The sequence below is a fragment of the Vanessa tameamea genome, chromosome 29 (assembly GCF_037043105.1).
Source record: "Vanessa tameamea isolate UH-Manoa-2023 chromosome 29, ilVanTame1 primary haplotype, whole genome shotgun sequence".
In the NCBI taxonomy this organism is placed as follows: Eukaryota; Metazoa; Arthropoda; class Insecta; order Lepidoptera; family Nymphalidae; genus Vanessa; species Vanessa tameamea.
The window spans coordinates 644845-659833 of record NC_087337.1 but is presented as its reverse complement, the minus strand read 5'-3'; the positions used below and the strand labels follow the sequence as shown (position 1 = coordinate 659833).

General features: G+C 37.0%; 2 protein-coding genes across 4 annotated transcripts in view; one reads left to right on the top strand and one right to left on the bottom strand.

Annotated features, from left to right (window-relative positions):
* Positions 1–3074: 3074 nt before the first annotated feature.
* LOC113400643 (sorting nexin-7-like) lies at positions 3075–12779 on the bottom strand. 2 transcript variants are annotated; one of them, XM_064219872.1, is made up of 10 exons: positions 12654–12779; positions 9516–9663; positions 8597–8716; positions 7255–7396; positions 6901–6983; positions 6490–6581; positions 5211–5339; positions 4253–4452; positions 3943–3988; positions 3075–3654 (listed from the first exon to the last, which is right to left on the bottom strand). In XM_064219872.1, the coding sequence occupies exons 2-10, from the start codon at positions 9657–9659 to the stop codon at positions 3120–3122; spliced, it is 1491 nt and encodes a 496-aa protein (XP_064075942.1). In that variant the 5' UTR covers positions 9660–9663; positions 12654–12779; the 3' UTR covers positions 3075–3119. The 2 variants fall into 2 exon arrangements, with proteins under 2 accessions (XP_064075942.1, XP_064075943.1); XM_064219873.1 differs by lacking the exon at positions 12654–12779 and adding an exon at positions 12328–12570.
* Positions 12780–13019: 240 nt separating this feature from the next.
* The window catches only part of LOC113400627 (cyclin-dependent kinase 9), an 89815-nt gene continuing 87845 nt past the window's right edge, over positions 13020–14989 (top strand). For both annotated transcript variants that reach the window (XM_064219917.1, XM_026640262.2), the window contains exons 1-2: positions 13020–13880; positions 14768–14853. In XM_064219917.1, the coding sequence (XP_064075987.1) occupies positions 13199–13880; positions 14768–14853 (768 nt within the window). In that variant the 5' untranslated portion in view covers positions 13020–13198. The remainder of the gene's footprint in view (positions 13881–14767; positions 14854–14989) is intronic.

Sequence of the window (14989 nt, the reverse complement as noted above, 5' to 3'; positions counted from 1 at the left end):
ATTCCAGTCGAAGTAGGAAAATACATAAACAAACCATAGATTTACGTATTTCATGCGATTCGTTAATAACTCAGCTATCTTGTACACAACTGAGAGTTTATGATTGATATATATTAATTTATAATACAACACTATTGCACTTAACCACTTATATCCACTTTAATTTTACTTCCAAAATTCCTATAACAGTTTCGTCGACGTTCAAAACGCCATTTTTTCGCAAATCCATAGTGAATATCATAGATGAATCAAGCTCTCGACCAATGATATCGCATCAATTTGCTGTCAAATGTTGTTTATTTGCCTTTTTTCCTGTCATAGTTGGAATAGAGTATAAGTAGAACATATCAGTGCACAAGTGTGTGCTCAACCACAGATACACTATAATCAAATGGGACGGCGAATTCGACACGAAAGAGTTCAGACGCAGGACCAACAGTTTCACGTACACCGTACATGCTGTAAATGATTGTAGACACTTGAAGACTGTTGCTGAAAATTTTTGGACATAGCCCAAAAACTTGAACCTCGAGATCTAAGACTATCTAGCCACTGGTCCGAGGCAGTCGACGGAAGTTCTCGGTGATATCTAATATTAGAACTGTTGATAGGTTTCACTTTAAAATTAACTTTGTATAATAACGATCAAAAAGTGTCTATATGATTTGAATAAAGTATATTTTTAATATTGCCGTTTTTACATAAGCTATTTACACAAATACAATGTTTATTATTTTACATACATTCAAGTATTATTTTTGACTATAAAAATAATATCTAATATTAAAAAATGCTAATATATCATACATCCAACTAGTTTGAATAGCCTTTTAACGGCTCCGTCCGACCGATCAATACATTTTCCGTTCATAATTTACAGTAATTAGCTTTTGAGTCTCGTGAAAATAAAAATATCTATATTTTATTAATTTTTTTTTAAATTAATCTTTCTATGAACGGAATGTATTGGCCGTTTGAACGACACCGTTTAGTAAAACGGCTAGGCTGTTAATTGAATGGCTATATAAGTTAATTGCCTAAGATACATACAATTTTATTTTATATAGTTTTCATAACAAAATATATGTTACATACAGTTAATATATCATGTAATATACATGAATTTATGTAAAAAAAGTGAAACTATTGATCTACTTGACATTTTTCGTAACAATTACTTTCCTTCAGCTTCAATGTCCTGCTTGTAAAAAATATATTTTATTTTTTATATTATCTATAGTTTATAGAACATTCTCGAATTAGTTGAGAGCGAGACCAGCGTGGCCGACAAATATTTTAAGCATGTTGTTTTAGATAAATTCCTACTAACAGAATTTCAATGTTATTTTATTTAATCTGTAGTCCGATCTAAGAAGTTCATTGTAAAATTTCGAAATCGTTCTCAATATTTGGTAAATATCAGGGTAGGTTGTGTTCAAAAATCAAAATGGCGATAAGTGAAGCCGTTTTTGCCGCCATTTAAAATGATCGCTAAAAATTACGCAAATAATGATATTTTTGAAAATATGCAAGAAAATGTTTCAAAAATAGATAAAAAATTCGGCAAATAAGTAGATTATTTATTATTGTGGTTTATTTAAGAAGAAAATATATACGATTACTACGATTCAGTCTAGTATTTCAAAATCAATATCAAAGTATTAAATATTATGCGATATCTAAGTATATCAATATGAACTAAGTTAATATTTACAAATAATGACAATTATAAACATTTAAATTAAAAAAAAAAAAACATTTTTGAACAGATTAAAAAATAATTATTAAAGATACGTTCAATTATGCTTGACGGAGTTACCTGAGCTTTTTTCTGCCCGTGTCTGATAACATTGATGAGCGTAGAGGGATGAAGAAGACGATAACCTTAGAAGACATTTTCAATTTTTTTTTAATTTTGTCAATTTTGAAAGAAGGTTTCATTGCATTTACTTTTTATTTGGAATTTCAAATTATTCTTCTGTCAATTTGAATTTTTTGTATTATATTGGACAAAATTAAAATCGTTTTTTATTCAATTCTAACAGAATTCTGAATTCAATTCTAAAAGAAATATAAATAGTTTGGGACAAGGGCGGCGAAAAGAAATCCGAGGGTACGTGTTTAGTATCTAATGTTTTTTCTGTAATACGCGCGGTGTGAGATTTGGTCGTCACATTGACTAACCCATTTTCCGAAAGAGTCTAATGTCAATATACCAACGTCAGATGTCAGATGTCAGATGTTTTTAGACGCGGTGAAAACGGTTAACCATCAACATCAAATCTATGACATCCGATTTTAGATATGTTTCGATATATCGAACACATGCCTACTATCGACTGTATATCGATATATCGACAATACTATCGATCAACTGTCGATAATATCGCTTACATTTTAACTATCGATAGGCAATCGATCGATATGCAACACCAGTTTAAGGTTTGTTGCAAAACTGTCGATAACTAACCTCGAAAAATATTTAGTATAATGGACATTGTTAGAACCTTTGATAGTATCGTCTTCTGTAAATACTATTGATGTTTAAAATAATATTACTCATGGGGAGTTGTCGACAGTGTTAACAGGTAACGATAATATCGATATGCTATCGATACTATTTCATATAAATAAACTATCGATAGATAATCGATCGCTATGCAACACTAGTTTAAGGTAATTTAATTTCGCCTTACAATAATCCTGTGCGACGTGCTTTTAAATCGAATCTCATTTGTTTCACAAGTGTATTTATTGGCAAATTAATTTCATTTGACAAAAGGGGAAACCACTGAATATCTAACCGGTTATATACATAAGAATATACATTTCGGCCCGGTAGCTCGACATTCAATATTGCAAAATGAAGATCCAAAAGTTCTTTTAGAATATGCTCACGTAAAACTCGAAAGCTTTTACGCAAATTAACTTTTAATTGATTATTGAAGTAGAATTTGGAGGGGGAGGTTCGTTAAGTATAAGTCTATACAAATTAATATCTAAGTATTCAGACTTCTATACCAAACTTGCAATTCAACGGGATGAAATCATGACTACAGCACAAAGAAATTTGGAATTTAAAAATCTTTTATAACGTTACAAAATAATGTATCGCAGAATCATGAGAGATCGACTTCAGAGAATTCCTGCAATGGGTCCGAAAACCTCGAATCCGATTTCGAGCTGTCCTCCTTCGATATAGAGTCCAATTTCCCGTAATCGTCACCGTTCTCAACCTTGACGCACTCATGCACGTGACTTTCATCCTTCGAATCCTGTATGTCAACGTTTGAAACGTCCTGTACGTCATCTTTTGAAACATGCTGTATATCATCTTTTGAAACATCCTGTATATCTGAATCGTTGCTGTAATTGTCGATGTCATCTATATCTTGCTCGGTTTCGTTTGGCGTCGTCAAACTTCGGCATTTCGACGGCGAGAGATTTTGCACGGCCGTTTTTGACACTGTTTTGAACATTTCGGAGATATCGTCCGTGGAAAGCTTCAGGGCGTGCTCCCAGCCCATTAGAGTCTGTGTGTGTATGTTCACTTGTCTGTCTGCTAAGTCTAGTAATAACGACTTGATTTCTGCGTGCGTTTTTGGTATCCAGTCAGAGAGTTCGGAACGTAACGCCTCTGAAGCTTGTTCCAATCTGTAATTCAATTGCTTTTTATTGATAGTCGAATGGCACATTTACAGATGTGTCACTCGATGGTAAGTGGTAACACCATCCGTAGACATTACTTACCACTTTAAGAAATACTAACTGTAAACATAGCGGTAGAATGAGTGGCTAACCTAACCTACCCAAACCAAGTACCATAAATAATTTTACGGAAACATATATACTTTTTAAATACATTTTTTTACATTACGGATAAAATTTCGAGTTCTAAGTATTATGTAATATTATACCTAAGGCTATATATATATAACTCACCTATTGTGGACTTCGTCCGTCGTGTTGTTGCCGGACACGTACGCGGCTGGAGAGACAAACATCTCATTATAACAATATAAAAATATATCCAATTGTTCAGTCAAATTTACAGGCTGTTACTGGGAACAATTAAGGAGAAACTTTGGAGCATATTCCACCACGCTGATCCAATGCGGCTCCGAGACGATGAGAAACACTGTGAGGAAATCCGCATGCATCTAATTTCAATGAAATTCTGTCACATCGAAGCAGCGCGGCGACCCTTCCAACCTGCCGCCAAGGCACACGAGTGCGGGCAGCGGGCGCGTACCGTGCAGCGCGTCGCGCGCGCGGATCTTGTCGACGTGCGCGTGCGCGTAGGCGGCGAGCGCGGGCAGCGCGGCGCGGTGGCGCAGCGGGGCCGCCGCGCGCGCCGCGCCCGCCGCGCCCGCGCCCGCGCCGCAGCCCGCCAGCGCGCCCGCGCAGCGCCCGCCCGCCGACACCGCCCACGCGTCGCACGCGCGCCGCATGCTGCGCCGGAAAGCATTGTCAGTCACACGGGCAGGGAGCGGTGCGGTTGTCTACGTCACTACGGAATTATATTCATGTACCCGTACACATAAGCAGAACGTCTCTGGGCGAGACGTCGCACTGAACGGACCCGTTAGTCGATAGTCTACCGCGCAATTGCAGGACACAGGAGGGACCTCGGCGCGTATATTTTATTAAAAACTAAATGACATTTCTCATCTACTGCAATGATGTAAAATATATCGAAACGATATTGGGTTAATCAATAAATAGTTTATAACAAAGTCGCTCCCCGCTGTCTGTCCCTATGCATGCTTAGATCTTTAAAACTACGCAACGGATTCTGATGACCCGATGATGAATTGACGACCTCCGTGGTCGAGTTGTGCGTACACCGGTTTTCATGGGCACGCCGCTCCGAGATCCAGGAGTCGATGTAGAAAAAGTTCATTAGTTTCCTACGTTGTCTCGGGTCTGGGTGTTTGTGGTGCCGTCGTTACTTCTGATTTTCCATAACACGAGCGCTTTAGCTACTTACATTGGGGTCAGAGTTATGTATGTGATGTTGTCCAATATTTATTTATTGATGCGGTTTTTTTTAATAGATAGATGAATCAATTTAAAGGAAGATTTGCACACATTTTTTTACGCTAAAAAAAACTGTAAACGTTGTATCTAAAGACATTCGATCGTATATTTAGTACCAGCACGCACCCGTGCGAAGCCGAGGCGGTCGCTAGTGACATAAAAAAACTCACCCCATAAGCTCAGTACTCAGAGACACCGAGCCCTTATATAATTTGGTGGTCAGCGTACAGAGAGTGGTCAACTTCTGCTGTAGCGACTGCAAGTAGTCCGCCGCTGAACTGAACTCCGGATCCTTAACTCTGAAACGCAGGATACAATACAAACGAATATTACAAATGTGTGAGTTTGTTTGTTACGTTTTCTCTTAAACACTAAACCAAACATAATTTAATTTTGCATAAACGTTGTCAAGGGTACATAAAAGGAGACAGCCCTCCCCCCCCTCCTTAGCACCTCCTAAAACGGATAAGGTAACGCATAAGGTGCGAGCGGAAATATATTATACAATATGCTTTATTATAAACCTAACAAGACTAAAAAATAATGAATAGTACTTCATACTTGGTGGTAGGGTGGTAGGTGGTAGCTCGTCTGGGTAGGTACCACCCATTTATCAGATATTCTACCGTCAAACTGCAATACTTAGTGATGCTGTTTGAAGGGTGAGTGAGCCAGTGTAACTTCAGGCACAAGTGACATAACATCTTAGTTCCCGAGGTTCGTAGCGGATTCACGATGTTTCGGGTGGTCAATATTTCTTATAGCGCCATTCTCTATGGGCAGTGGTGACTACTTATCATTAGGTGGCCTCAATGACCGTCTGCCTACCTATTTAAAAAAAAAAAATCGAGATTTGTTTGAGAACAGGAGACGCTCTGTGGAACTTGGTAGAACATGTTTAAGCCCTGACAAGAACCACTGCGGTTAAGTGTTCTGGTTGGGTTTACGAAGACATAATGAGGAAACCTAGATTACAGACGAGACACGACTAGAGTTTTACTCCTTTAGAGTTCCTTAGAGCGTACGGGGTGGTTACCCCTCATCACCTAGTAGACGTTGTAAATAAAACTAAAGTATATCATCATCATCATCATCCTCCTGCCCTTATCCCAATTCTCCATACTTCTGCTTGACGTCATCTCACAAGTACCATTCCGTCCAGCCACATCGTCTCTCACACAGTCCCTCGTGTCTTCGATCCCCTACCTCTCCATCCACTTCCATTCTCAAAACCATCCTCACAACACGGTCCTCATTCCTCATCACATGCCCATACCAAGACAGCGGGCTTCCAGATAGCTTCTCGGTTACCGGTGCCACATTCAAACTTCCTCTTCCGTACTCATTCCTTGCTCTATCATTCCTCGGTCATCCCTTGAGCGGCCCGACACTCTCATCCAAGTAGAACAGCAGGTCCGTAACTCACAACGGTAGGATAGTACCGCTCACCTCGCACCGTTCGCGGGCTTCGCTTCACCGCTGCCGTACAGCGCGTTGCTTAGACCCCAAAGGTTCAGAGCGCTGTTTTCGCTTTTGAAAACCTGCGGAGTGAGAGATACGTCACAAGTGAGTCACTTCGTCTGGAACACACGTATAATATAATCGAAGTGTCTGTTTGTAATATAAATATATATATATATATATATATCATCTTTTACAATTTTTGTCAGTCTGTTTGTTCCGGCTAATCTCTGGAACGGCTGGACCGATTTTGACGGAACTTTCACTGTTGTAATAAGGAGTAACTTAAGCTACAACGATAACCTTTTTCGTTAAATTCGAACGCGCACGGAGTCGCGGGCTCAGCTAGTTGCTAATATCGTTAGCTGACAGACTTTCGTTTACTTGATAGTTTCCTACCTTGTCCAGTTCTTCGTCGGGCGTGGTCAAGAAAAGTCTGAAGTCTTCACTGTGAGTTAAAATTGGATGTTTCGCGATGCGATCTAAAAAATAAATCAAATCACTATAAATTATCGTGGTAGAGCTTTGTGAAAAAAAAATTACATAGTTCACTGACATGTACTTAAAATGGCGAAAAAGATTATCCAGTAGTATCTAGTAGCACTTTCCTTCACCGCCGAGCACGAGATGATTTATAAACACAAATTAAGCACATGAAAATTCAGTTGTATAATTGCAAATATTCCAAAAGTGCCACAAGAGTCCTTACAAACATTTCACATCGAGACAATGTTTGGACAATGAATATCTCACCGAGGAACGAGTGGAGAGCGAGACACCGCACCGCGACGAAGGCCGGCGAGTAGCGGTCGAGCTGCTGCCGCGCCGAGTGCAGGGGGGGCAGCGGGGGCGGCGCCACCAGCGGGTGAGACGCGGCCAGACGCTTGTGGAGGAGCTGGATTAGAAAGACAGGGTCTTCATTTTGGATTTGCTAATAGCTCAGCTATATTGTGCACTGCAAACAGTTCTCGAGTAATATATCTTCATTTATAGTACGACTCGATTCCACTTATATCCACTTTAATTTTACTTTCAAAGTTTCAGAGCCGACGTTCCATAAAGAATACCATAGATTACTTGACCAATGATATCGCGTCAATTGCTAAAGGATATTACAACACTAATGACTTTTTAGTTGACTGCACACCTTGGGAATGAAATGATCGCCTCCAGGCTGCTTCAAATAGCTAAAATATAATTATATTTGTACAAGCAAAATGGAAAAAATATATATTCCGCTGATTTTCTTTCGCCGGTTCTTCTCAGGTCCGAGGTGTTAAATTCCGAACCGGTGGTAGATTTTTGACAATCAATGAGCAAGTGTAAACACTTCTATATTGAATAAAGATTTTTGACTTTGGCTTTGACTTTGGTCTAACGTTTTTAGGGTTTCGTGGCAAAAAACGGAACCCTTATAGATTCGTCATGTATGTCTGTCTGTCTGTCCGTCCGTATGTCACAGCCACTTTTTTCCGAAACTATAAGAACTATACTCTTAAAACTTGATAAGTAGATGTATTCTGTGAACCGCATAAAGATTTTCACACAAAAATAGAAAAAAAAAACAATAAATTTTGGGGTTCCCCAAACTTAGAACCGAAAATCAAAAAAAAAAAAAACATCAAACCCATACGTGTGGCATATCTATGGATAGGTCTTCAAAAATGATAATGAGGTTTCTAATACCATTTTTTTCTAAACTGAATAGTTTGCGATAGAGACACTTCCAAAATGGTAAAATGTGTCCCCCCCCGTAACTTCCGTAAGAGACTAATAAAACTAAATAAAATATATGATATACGTTACGATGCAAACATCCACCTAAAATTGGTTGAACGAGATCTAGTAAGTAGTTTCTTTTAATACGTCATAAATAGAAAACTGCGATTTGCCTTTCATTCAATCAACTCAAATATAAAAAAAAAAACATTTCATTTCATAAACATAAACCTTGTTACTTGCTGCTACGGAACCCTTCACGGGCGAGTCCGACTCGTACTTGGCCGCTTTTTTATTTTACTTGTGATTGAAATACGCTACAGTAGCTTTGATTACATATTACAAAAAAATATATACCACATAAACAATATCTTACCTTAAAATGGTTATAGCGTCGTCTGACGTGTGGCGGTGTGGTCCAACGTGCGCAGACGCAACGGACACGATATGTTACGAACGTCTCAAGAGTTGACAGCTGTTTCATTGGAGCATCCACCTGATGGAGATGTAAAATGTTTTCGTTTTAAATAAAAATAGGTACGTGGACGGCCAAATTGGCGAGCACAGTTAGACCTTAGCACTGTAAGAAATGTTCACCATTCCTTACATGTCCAATGCGACACCAACCTTGTGAACCAAGACTTTACATCTTTTGGGCCTGCAATTATCATGACCGTATTTTCCTTCTCACCGGAACAAAATAATACTTAGTATAGCTGTATGGGTGTAGAATATCTTCTGAGTAGGCTGTAGTTACCCAGACGGAGTTACTCAAAGACCTACCATCAAGTGATCACCCTCTATCTGCTTAATTATTCGTAAATACTGTATCCTGATATTATTATTTTGAAACCGACACACGCACGTACAAGAGATGGCTATATACATCTATACTAAGATTACAAATGCGAAGGTCTCTGTCTCTTACGCTTTCACGGCCAAGCCACTGAAAGGATTGGACAACGTCATCACATACATCACTCTGATCCCAATGTAAGTAGCTAAAGCACTTGTGTTACGGAAAATCAGATGTAACGACGGCACCACAAACACCCAGACCCAAGACAACATAGAAAACTATTGAACTTTTTCTACATCGATTGGCGTACTCATGAAAACCGGTGTACACACTATTCGACAAGCTTGATCTCTAAAAAAGGACATTGGCTTTTTTATGGCCAACCCCTATAAATCGTTACGAACAGTTACGACAACTTTAAAATAACATATAGATCATATGTTGCGTAAGAGTTTGCAATAAAGATACATTTATTATATTTTTTTGTAACCATTACCTTGACAGCAATGTCGTATCCATGCTCCATGATCAGTGGCGCTCCATCTGGGACCTCATCCACGTCCATCACGCTCGGAGCGTCTGTGTCCGTTGCATCTGCGTCGTTTAGATCCAACACAGCTGAACTGCTCTCGCTGGCCATTGCGCTGTAACGATACATTCGTTAGGTCAGGTCAGGTTAAATTTGTCTGGGGGCTTCTCTGTACCCCGGGAATCCCCCTTACATATTGGAGGCCCGCATAGGCGGGCCGACCGTCAGGGCGTCACGGTAGCATGCGTAAGCGATCCCGTGGCGCCCGCAGAAAGACGGAGATGGACCGCTAGTTTTTTAGTGGGTATTCCGGTGTACCGAGGCGCACTCGGCGTCCAGAGCACCGGCAAGTTCAACTTTCACGTGAGCGAAACGAAAAACGTATTTCCAGCAAGAAAAAAAAGTATTTATTTTAATGTTTTATGCACGTTCCCGTCGTTTTTTTTATTTATTTACTAATATTATTAATGCAAAGGTAACTCTGTCTGTCTGTTGCTCTTTAATGGCCAAACTACTGAACCGAAATGCATGAAATTCCTATGGAGCTAGCTTGAACTCCAAGGTTAAGACATTGGGTACTTTTTATGCATAAAACCTAACGAACAACTCCCTAAAACACAAGCGAAACCGCGGTCGCCTACTTTTGACGCTATACACAGACATATTTTGTGCTCATTTCCAATTTTATGATATATCTTATTGGTTTTACTATTTATTATATAATAGTTAAAAATATGTATTATAATTCTTATCTCTAATCATTGATTACGTGTAATTTATATTTTTAATACATATTGTGCAATGTGATAGTGCATGGTGAGGCTACCTGTAGATAGAAGAATATTTGCCGAGATAATTTTGAAATGTATTTTATTTTTTATTTTGATGTGATATTGTATCTACTGTTGATTGTCCTATTGAAAATAAAATAAAACAGATGACACATTACCAAAAAAAAAAAATGTCAAATATCTTATTCGAATTTTGAAATGTAAGCCTAACGAAGCGCCATCGCAGTACGCGGTCACTTTTAACAAAGATCGCATGTACACGCGATTTCGCACATGCGCTGATTCATGAAACTTCACTGGCAAATCGTTTAGCAACGACAAGAATACAAAACGAAACACGATATTCACGATCGTTTGAACGGAATTAAAACTAAATTACACGATTTTAAAAACGATAAATCACTGTCAACGTATAGAATAACTACTTTCCGTCCACCGGTTTACCTGAATGTGGGGGGTGGATGTTAGTTCATCTCATATCTTTTACTGTACCTTGACAACATATATACGAAATTCCATGATAATCGGTTACTTAGTTAAGACGTGAAGGCGTCACAAACTCACATTCGTATTTATAGCTTTAAAGGATTAGCCATTAAAGATTAACAGCTGTTTAGGGGGTGGTTAGTTAAAGATTGCTGACTCCTATCATATGTCACATTAAAGATTAAAAAGAGAAGAAACAATGTTCAACTTGAAAATTGGAGGTAGGGTTTTGTGCAAGCCAGTTGGGTATCACCCATTCATCGTATATTCTTAGTGGGGGGGGAAATGCATACCATAAAGTTACTTTTTCATATTCTAATTAACTGTTTAATTTAGAACTACTACATTCCATTCGAATTGAAGAAGCAATAAAAATAAAAAGACCTTAGATTTTCATATATCATGTGGTACAATAAACTATACTCCATTCCAACTATAAGAGAAAAGCCAAATAAACAACATTTGACAGCAAATTGATGCGATATCATCGGTCGAGAGCTTGATTAATCTATGATATTCACTATGGTTCTGCGAAAAATGGCGTTTTGAACAGCAACAAAACTGTTATCGGAATTTTCGAAGCAAAATTAAAGTGGAAATAAGTAGATAAGTGTAATATTATTGTATTATAAGTAAAGGTATATTAATCGTAAACTGTTAGTAGTGCACAATATAGCTGAGTTATTAGTAAATCTCATTCTATTATATAGTCTATTGGAATAGGCTCTAAATTTATAAAACTTAACTTAAAGCATACAAACCAATAACCCCCCATTTACCGCCTTGAAGGATGAATTAAAAATAGTCTGTCCTTCCAGGTACTCAAACTATCTCCATACCAAAATTCATCTAAATTGGTTCAGCGGTTTAAGTGTTAAGAGTTAACAGACAAAGTTACTTTCGTATTTACAATATCAGTATAGATATACTGATATATCTATATGAAGGCAATTGTTGCATTAACACATTATGTTACAAAACCACACACACACTAATGATTGTATAACTTCACACAAACATTCTTTTAAATTTTTTTTTTATTTACCTACAAAGGTAAATAATATACTTAATAAGATCATATTTAAAAAAAAAAAAATACACATAACTGAATAAAAGATTTCCTGCAGATTATAAGCAGTATATTCTAATTAGAATATCTAGAGTATGGAATGGTATATTTTATAGTTTTATGTTGATTAATTGTCTATTGTTAATGCTATTGCCCATGACAACATAATAAATTACTATAATTATCCAGTGATTCATATAAATACATATCTTGACTTATATACCTAACCTTCCGATGATCTTAGCTTACACTAATCATATTAATATAATTTAAATTTTATTTGTAATGGACTTATGTCTATTATAATAAAGTTCATTATTAAAAAAAAAAAAAAAGCATTTGTATTAAAAAGAAAGTTGTAGCTTTTGATTTAAAATATTCTGACATATTAAAAAAAAAAGGCAAATTAAATCATAAAATATAGTAAACTTACCCATAGTGCAATTATTTATACACAAATACAACAAAACAATTGGCGTTACGTGGGTTTTTTACATTATTATGGTTTCTATTTACATATATAGCTTGGCAAAAAAGTAGGCGTATTCATTGCATATCATATAATTATTTAATATACGTACCGCTTTATCAAACAAGGTATGATAACAATAGAAAGGTGAGCGAAAACAGCTCGGCCTATTTAACTGAACTGGATCGATATTGCAAGTGCAGCGCCTTTAAGCGTACTTACGCATTTTTGTCGTTTTATATCACTCTTAATTGAAACAATTATTAAAATAAAGAATAGTATGCACTTACCTATGTTGATAAATACTGGTTTATTTATATATATGCGAAAGTTATTAAGATAAAACAAAAATTCGAAACTATCAAAATTGCTTATTTGACTTGACGACTGACGGCTAGCACGATAGTCGATATGACAAATGACAATTGACATTTGACAGTACTATAAAGTAACAACAAACAACTACGCTACAAAGTATGTTTTACATTCTTATTGAAAAAAAAAACGTTTTTGTTTGTTGATATTAAAAAAAATAATACATAATTAGATGAGGATAATATGTATAGGAAATAAAAGTTTTAAGTCGTGAAACAGAACGCTTTTCTAGACCTACACTTAGCTGTGGTCTGCCATTTTGTCAATTTTCTCAAAACAATGTGTCATTTTAACATTTGACAGTTTGACGCTATCAAAATATTTTCTAATTCTTCAGATTTGCTGATGTCCTGCTTTCATTTCATCATAAAAGATTCCACCTTACTTCTTACAGAAGATCACGTGGAAAGTGTATTATTCTGTAGAATAGTAATTTAAAACCGTCAAAATAGCTTCCAAAATGCAAGGCGGCAGCGCTCCGCGGGAGCCTGCGCCAGTTTTAAATACTAGTTCAACGATTCTAAACATGAGAGAGAAAGAGAAATACATCGAAGACTTCGACTTCCCGTTTTGCGACGAGTCTTCCAAATATGAAAAAGTAGCGAAAATTGGTCAAGGAACCTTCGGGGAAGTGTTCAAAGCGCGTGCAAGGAATAGCAATAAAAAGTTCGTTGCAATGAAAAAAGTTTTAATGGATAACGAGAAAGAAGGTTTTCCGATAACCGCGTTAAGAGAAATAAAGATATTGCAGCTTTTGAAACACGAAAACGTTGTGAATTTGATAGAAATATGCAGAACGAAGGCAACATTACACAATAAATACCGATCAACATTTTATTTAGTTTTTGACTTCTGTGAACACGATCTCGCCGGCTTATTATCGAATGTGAATGTCAAATTTAGTTTAGGAGAAATAAAAAAAGTAATGCAGCAACTACTTAATGGATTATACTACATTCACAGCAATAAAATTCTTCACAGGGACATGAAAGCCGCTAATGTTTTAATAACTAAGAATGGTATTTTAAAACTTGCTGATTTCGGATTGGCGAGAGCCTTCAGTGTCGCCAAGTCGGGGCAAGCTAATAAATACACAAATAGAGTTGTTACACTTTGGTATCGACCCCCTGAGTTATTATTAGGTATGTTATCTTATAATTGTAGCTATACTTGAGATTTTACTCGGTGGCAGGGCTTTGTGCATGCCAATCAAAGTACCCACTCGTCAGATATTCTACAACCAAACTGCTGTACTCAGTATTGTTGTGTTCTCACAAGAAACATAACATCTTAGTACCCAAGTTTGATGGTGCATCGGTGATCGAAGGAGTGGTTAATATTTCTTATATGGCCAGTGTATATGTGCAGTGGTGACCACTTACCATCAGGTGACCCATTTGATCGTCTGCCTACCTATACAAGAAAAAGCTTTGAGATTTGTTTGAGAATAGGATAGGCTCTGTGGATCTTAACTTGGTAGTATTAATGTTTAAAACCTGACATGAACCATTGCAGTCAAACGTTCTGGTTGGGTCAAGGAAAACATTGTGAGGAAACCTGCATGACTGAGAACCTGCCACAGCTAAGAAACTATCCTGTTTTATGTATTAATGCTCAATCAATGGTTAAATTTGACCATAATAGCTTCTATAAACTGCTCTAACAGATAACATGTACAATTTTTACTAATATTATAATTGCAAACGTAACTGTCTGTCTGTGATGTTCCTATGGTTAAACCACTGAATCAAATTTGATGACATTTGGTATGAATCAAGCTGGAACCCTCAGGAAGAACATAGGTTATTTTCTTTGAATATGTGAAATAGACCTCTCCTTAACATATTATGGTCAAAGTCTCAAGCGAAAACTAGTAGTAAATATAGTTCTATATTCAAAACTTATCAATAATATTAAAGCTTGTAAAAGGCTACCAAACTATCTAATTAGAATCATTTAACAAACACGAGAGTAATATACAGAACTGTTTTTCCGTTGCCTATTTAGATAAAGATGGTAAATATTACAGGTGACCGTAATTATGGGCCTCCTGTGGATATGTGGGGTGCTGGCTGCATCATGGCAGAAATGTGGACTCGTTCACCTATTATGCAGGTTTATATATATTCTATTAACCCACTATCTAGTCTAGTGAATGGTGTATATATGAGCATCACAAAAAGGAGACTTTAAATTTGGGTAAATGGTGGGGATAGCTATTATACTTTAAGCTGTAGGTTTACCTGTTTAT

Excerpts from the sequence above, each read along its gene's own strand:
- LOC113400643 (XM_064219872.1), bottom strand. The coding sequence starts at position 9,659 with ATGGCCAGCGAGAGCAGTTCAGCTGTGTTGGATCTAAACGACGCAGAT. Across the intron at positions 6,582-6,900 it reads CCGACGAAGAACTGGACAAG|GTTTTCAAAAGCGAAAACAG; the intron begins GTAGGAAACTAT and ends CTCACTCCGCAG. Across the intron at positions 3,989-4,252 it reads CGCGCGCGACGCGCTGCACG|CCGCGTACGTGTCCGGCAAC; the intron begins GTACGCGCCCGC and ends TTGTCTCTCCAG.